The 7296-nt window shown below is 37.3% G+C and overlaps 1 protein-coding gene across 1 annotated transcript; it reads left to right on the top strand.

The window, feature by feature from the left end:
• Positions 1-2586: 2586 nt before the first annotated feature.
• On the top strand, positions 2587-3474 carry ier3 (immediate early response 3). The gene has a single exon (XM_054611633.1). The coding sequence runs from the start codon at positions 2631-2633 to the stop codon at positions 3060-3062; it is 432 nt and encodes a 143-aa protein (XP_054467608.1). The 5' UTR covers positions 2587-2630; the 3' UTR covers positions 3063-3474.
• The last annotated feature ends 3822 nt before the right edge of the window (positions 3475-7296 follow it).

Genomic DNA, 7296 nt, shown 5'->3' with positions numbered 1-7296 from the left:
CTAGGAACGTGTGGTGGATTTGACTTGTGTTTTCTTTTTATTATTTCATCAGTGCACTCTTGACACAATATACTAAAGGTTTGGTTTTGTATCTTTCCAGTAACTCTGCTTCTGAATTATCTTCTCTTTTCTGCTACAAACTTTACATTTTATGTTCATTGCCCAGGATTCTTTTAACCTTTTTTTGAGTTATATTCCAAAACATTTTGCATTAACCAGAAACCAGTTACATAAAATGATCTGCTGTAGGCCTTCAATTCATTGTGTTGGTTCCTTACAATGTTCAAGTTAAAAGAAGCAGTAGTGAAGCAGCTTCCTTAATGACATAATTCATAATTTCACCACGTTCTCCTCATCAGAATAGTTTTTAAGAAAAACTGTAAAATCAATGCAAAAGGTCATTTAAAGAGCATCAAATCATGAAATACACTCATATAAACAGCTACTCAGACTCACACTCAGCTTGTTAATGGAAAATAAGTGTCTTCCTCTTTTAATTTGGACTTTCTTGACAGTAACATCCTGTGATTTCAACATTCAGAGTGACCGCAAAGCTCAGTGACAAAAATCCAATGTTGGAAAAATACAAAAACCCCAATACTAGAGCACGCAGAGATATTTTTAGCATCAAATGAATATGTCATCATACAGACAAAGTTTATTTATTAACTTACTCTAACTGTCTATTGTGTTTAGGTTTGCTCACTTTGTCTCAAAATATTATTTTAGATAATAATAAGAAGATTTGATTGTGAAAGTTGAACATGTTTTATTCTTTGAAAATACAAACACAGCATTTTAAACTTTATTCATTCTAAATATACAGATTTAAGTTTAGAGTTTGTGTTAAAGTCATCACAAACTTTCTTTTTCTTCTCACGTAAATTTATATTTGTCTCCATAATCCAATTTATTCATACAACATCATATATTCAGCTAAGCGTTTTCCTCTTCACCTGAAATCACTCAACAGGATTCATTAAGTTTCATCTCAGAGTTTTGGCCTAACGGACATTTTGGTTAAAAGATTAAATTCTTAGTTTTTACACTTTTCATATCCAGAAGAGACTGAACATGAGCCATATTTTGAAAACATATATTGCTTAAAAAGACGGAATTTAATTTAACAGAAGTACGTTTGTAATCAGGTGTAATCTGTTTCTGTCACTCAGCTTTTGGAGGAAATTCCAACATGAATTTACACAAAGTGTATTTTTAGTTCTCTTTGTATTTGGACTTCCTCTTTATGACCCACTCAGACGTCCACACACAGGTCAACAAAAAGAACCTGCAGCTGACCACGACATGAAATGAACTCAGAAAATGAAAAATGTAACTCAAAATGACACAAAATGTCTCACTCTAAGAGACTGACCTCACATCTGCTCAAAGAAGAAGTAAGAAATGTGGAAGAATTTAAACGCTTTGATGTCACTCTTTATCCAACTCTTTATTTAAAATAAAGCATTTTAAAAAGGTTGTTGAGAAAAACTCTCTTATGCCGTTTAAGTGCATGATTCCTTCACATATATTTGTATTACATATAAACATAAATATCACCACTGTATACTATTGTTTTTGTGCTCTTCTAATGTCAAATTTTTGGGACTATTTTATAATAATGTATTTGCTAAAAACAGATCTAATAAACGTAATTATCTATAACATATATATATATATATATATATATATATATATATATATATATATATATATATGCTATAACATATATATATATACACACACATATATATGCACCTAAATTCATGATAAAAGCCCATAAATATCACCACTGAATATTATTAATAATAATGTCTAATGTTATTATTCTATATTTTCTTTAACACTGGTCCACCACATGTCTCATGTTTCTACATAGAGTTTGTGTCCTTTGTGTTCTGACAATCTGAGGAACACAGGAAACCAGATGCTCCTCTGAGGGACTCCTCGATATCATGTGAATATCATGTGAATATCATGTGAATATCATGTGAAGGTGACGTGTGCAGCAACATGGACTTATTAACATTAAGTCATATATTATTAATATATATATATCCATGAAGGATGTTTGATTTAGTAAAAACAGACATATGCACAGACTTGAGATTATAAAAAGTATTAAAAGGCATAATAAATAATAATAATAATAATAATAAGAAGAAGAAAACAAGAACTTTTGCTCTGGTTTATGCTTTAAGATGCTTGTGTAAGAAAGGAGATGCACTCATGACTTCTGCTGACTAGCAGTTCTCTTGAACACCTATGTTGAAGACACATATTGGATAAAAGCCTCTGCTACATGACTGTAATGTAATGAATATTAAAGCATGTTATGATCTATTATCATATTTCCATGATTAAATAACTCAGAATGATATTGTCTTCACTAGAACAGACTTTAGTTTAGAGGGTTGTTAATGACCAAACCCTGGTGATTCAGCTCCACCAGTGAATATCTGAACACTTGAGCAACAGTGTTCAGGGAGTGGCCTGCTGCTTCTATGGGCGTCACCACCTGAGCATGGAGATATAAAGTCCTCCTGCTCTCTCTGCCACACACTTACCTTCTGCAGCCCCAGAGAGAACCCAGAGAGAACCAGAGAGAACCAGAGAGAACCAGAGAGAAGATGTACTCCCGGTCCGACAGTGTGACCCTGACGGTGCAGCAGCAGAGCTGGGCGACCCGCAGCACCGAGCCCGAGGTCTTCACCTTCGAGCGCGTCCCTCCGCAGGCCTCGGCGGTGCTCTCCTACGCTCCGATCCGGCCGAGGAAGCGCTGCACCCGGGTGATGTACCCGGCCAAGGTCCGCATGCACCTCCCTCCTCCAGAGAAGAGCCCTGCGCAGCGCTGGCTGGTGGTGCTGTGCCTGGTGGTGCTGTGGCAGATCTACACCGAGGAGCCGTGTGCAGAGACGCAGCCCGGCTCCGTGGACGGCCCGGTCACCGTCAGCGACTACCACAGCTTCCCGTTCCACCAGCACCAGTCCGGGGAGGACCAGCAGAACCAGCAGAACCAGCAGCTCTCAGACCTGGGTGCAGGATCCACACAGAGGATCTGAGATCACAGGCTCCCTCTGCGGGGAACAGAGCACTCCAAGCCCGGAGAGGAGCACTGGGACCAGCAGGGCACCATGGAGAGCTACTGGTCCTGCTGGTCGGACTGGGAAACCTGTCTGGAGGTCTGGAGCCTCTGGGATCGACAGTGAACCGAGCTAGAGTTGATCCATCAGCAGAGAGCTCCATGGAACCAGACAAAGAAAGAAAGAAAGAAAGAAAGAAAGAAAGAAAGAAAGAAAGAACACAAAGACTGAAACTTGAACTACAGAAAACTTGAACTCATAGAGTGTGTGCTCCACACACTAACTGCACATTTAAACTGTCAACGAGCTGAAACTGACACTGTCTGTTGTCTAAATGTCTTATTTAGTTATTTATTATATTTGCTATTTATTAATTAATGATAATTTAAATAAAAAACATGTCTAAAAGAAGTTCCTGTTTGCTGCCTCTTCACTGTTCTCATTCCTCTAGATGTGGTGTTTAGTGGATGTTTCTGCAGAATGCATTGGGTCGCTTTGCAATATATTATTATATATTCTATTTTATAAACCAAATTACATCAAACAAACTTTTTTTGACTCACTTATACGACACTTTGATGAAATGTATTTCACCAGTGCCATTTTCAAAATGCTCTCAGGCTGGATGTTTGTTTTGCTAGTAGGCATATTAATCTCTGCAGGAAGCATCGCAGAAACTGGTCTGCAGATGCATATTTCATTTCTAGAGGTGATCAGCTTAACGTGAATATCTTTATTACTGCAAACCAGAAACACTGAAGGCTTAAAAGATTAAGAATCAATGCAAAGAAATGAAGAACAACTTCTGAACAAACAAAAGCATAAAAAGAGAGAAAGTTTATGAATGATTTTTAAACTGCAACAATGCAAACACTCACTTATAGATATTCAACCAGATATTATTTCTGCAGACTCACTTTCCTTTTTTCCCACTTTTCATCGACCTGTAATCGCCCCGAGCTATAACATGTGTGGGTGCTGAGTCAGCAGCTCGTCGTGGTGACATCACTGATGCAGACTGTTATTCTAATGACTAGATCATTATTCTGTTACCTCACAGATAGGTGGATGTTGGAGGTTGCTATGGATACATCACGTTGTCATTACACACTAAACTGGACAGGTAAAGAGACAGGTGTGTGGGGAAACAGACGTCCTGCAGGAGTCTCAGCTGGAGGCTCTCCTCCGTCACCTCGGTCCTCAGAGCTCCTGAAAGAAAACGCATCATTTCTGAGTGCTTCTATATCATCGTTAGTACACATCAGCATCTATAGTTATGTTATCGAGAGAGGCAATAAAACACTTTGTTCTGTATGTGTAAAAAGAAAAAAACACCTGCAGGTAAAGAAAGAGAATCTAAAACATGAAATAGTAGAAAAGTAAAAGTAAAAGGATGAAATATAACATATAAATGAATAAATAATATATATGTTAATGATTAATCTTGTTCATAGCTGAAGCTTCATGTGTTGATATTTGCCTGTGTTTTTATTTACATGTAATATTTAACTTATTGGTTCCTTTAATGTTCACTTCTTTTTAAATTGTGTTTAAAAGATTATCTTAAGAAAAACTTAAACATATCTAAATCTGTGAATCCGATATTCTCAAAACATGTTTTCACCTGGTTCGTGTCCAGGGTTCACACAGGATTATTTATGATGAATCGTGATGCGTTCAAAGGTTTAAATATGTTGTGTTCTCGTGGATTTAATGAAGCATTCCCTTCATCATGTCACCGTCAGGTTTAAATCACACCTGTCTGCTGATTTACATAATGTTTTTATACATATTTAATGAGCTCTGTGGAGGAGCCTGAGATCTGAGAATGACATTTCCCATCAGCGCGTCTGTGACTGTTGTCTGTTTGACAATGAAGAACTTGAATAACAGACGGTTTCTCTCAGCTGGTGTGAGAAGCTGAGATGCATGCTAAAGATGTGCGTTACATTTATTACATTTATTACATCGTCTGATGGGAAACTTAGTCAATAAATAAACCAGAATCTGAAACTACATCCTCCTTCTGTCACAAAGTGTTTTTTCAAATTCCTCCTTCTAGAGTGAATGTACTGTTAAAAATGAAACACTTTGATTGTAAATGGAACTACTAAAATCACTCAACTGGAAACGTATTATCTTTGGTTTCTTGGAATTTCTTCATGTAAACATTGTTCTGCGTCCTGATCCTCAGTTCTTCTGTTCTCAGTCCTCAGATGTGACTTCATAGAGAGCGGATCAGTCTGAACACGTCTGAGCTTCATTATCTCAGCTGGTTTCAACCACAACCGCAGTGGAAAATCACTCCAACCAGCTCCTTCCTGTTCTCCATCCTGTTCTCTGTTATTCCTTAAATTCTTTGCATAAATGTATTTTATTCATTAATGGTGGTTGTTTGCAGGTTTCGTCCGCAGCAATCGTAGCTGCAGAAACATAATCTTCTTCATTTTTTTGCACATTTCAGTTACTAAAGACATTTTCATCTACTTTAATCTCTTTTTCATCTTTCATTATTATAGTTTGGTGTCAGGTTTACCTCCAGGTTATTATGACTCAGAGCTTTAGGTCAACTCTGAGGAAAAAGATAAACATCTGAGATTTACAGAACAACGTCATAATATCACAATAAACATTACATTATCACTTTGAGAATCAATTCGTAATTTTTCCAAAGAAGAAGTGATGACATTTCATGAAAGTCAAACGTTATTTAACAGGTGTCATTTGTTCTGAGAGTTACTTAAGGTTTTTGGTGAAACCTGTAAAACATCAACAACACAGCTATAACCATAACAGAATAATGAAAATCTTGACTTTTTCCTTCTATAATTACATTTTATAGTTCCGTTCCTCATTTAGGACCTAATCCTCTGTCATAGATTACTGTTGTTGGAATCTTTGACATTTAAAAGTAGTTTATATATTCGTCCTTCTTTCATGATACATTACTTGAAGTTTCTGTTTTTTTAACTTCATCATCGTCTCTCTTTAGATTTCATGAAGATGATGATGTCTCACCAAGAACGTCTCCTCGTTGTGTGTTTGTGTTGGACGTCACCCAAAGGCTTGTGGGTAAGTCCGGTCGAGGTCAGGCGAGCAGAGTAAACTCACCAGACTGTTATGAACACGAGAGTTCTTATCATGAGAACCGCCGGCCGCAGCGATAAGGTTCTGACTGTGAACGGGGTCTGGAATCACGTGGACTTGTTTACTTCAGAGAGAGGAGAGAAGCCTGGAGCTGCATCAGAGCTTCTGTTGGTGATGTCGGACCTCGCTGGTTCTGTTCGTGACCTCCAACATTTAATGGTGTCAACGTCTGTTTCCTGCATTTCTTCAGATCTGAACTTTATATTCATGAAAAGGGAACTGCACATTAATGAGACGCTGAGGTGAAGATGTAAATGCTCCTCAGAATCATCTGGATCAAACTCTACTGCTGACATCGTCCCTTTTCTTTTCACTTCTACTGGTTTTTTGGGTTTAAATCCCATTTTTTTTGCTGACAGGTGGAATCACCTTAGGTTTGGGTTTCAACCATCAAAACAAAGCTTCCTGTTCAGCAGGAACAACGTGTGTTAACGAGCAAATGTTGAAACTCAAAGAGGAACTGGACTGAAAGCAGAAGAAGAGGAAGACTTTCATTACTTTAATGTCGCTTCAGATTAATCTAAGGTGAATAACTATGAGTGTGTTTCCTTTAAAGTGGAATCAGAAGTGATTCAATCAATACAGTCTTTACAAAATGAACTTCTGTCTTCACAGGAAACTTAGTCAGGTGAAGATAAGATGAAATAATCGCAGCGGGGAAATTTGCAGGATTACAGCAGCGTAGGGTAATGGTGGAGGGAAAGATTGTGAAACACTTCAGGCTTCATCCAGCATTTGTAACTCAACCTACAAAGATTATGTTTCATATGATTATGTTGTTGACTTCCCACATGTTATCCACTTCATCTTCAACAAGGAAGTTGAAAAGTTGAAAAAAAGTTGAAAATAAAGTTAAGAAAAAAACAAAAGACTGTAATGTAATGTAAGTACAGAGGCCGCCTTAACCTAACTACATTGTTTGCTGTGAAGAAGAAGAAGTCTATTTTGTAAAGACTTTATTCATATAATGATCAGAAATTGAAACGTGTTTCTAGACTTTTAATAAGATATCATACGAACAGTTTAGGAAAAGATGGTTGTTTTGGTTAAAATAACAGCAGAAGTG

Source organism: Anoplopoma fimbria, chromosome 13 (assembly GCF_027596085.1).
Source record: "Anoplopoma fimbria isolate UVic2021 breed Golden Eagle Sablefish chromosome 13, Afim_UVic_2022, whole genome shotgun sequence".
NCBI lineage: Eukaryota > Metazoa > Chordata > Actinopteri > Perciformes > Anoplopomatidae > Anoplopoma > Anoplopoma fimbria.
This window is presented reverse-complemented; position numbering and strand designations above follow the sequence as displayed.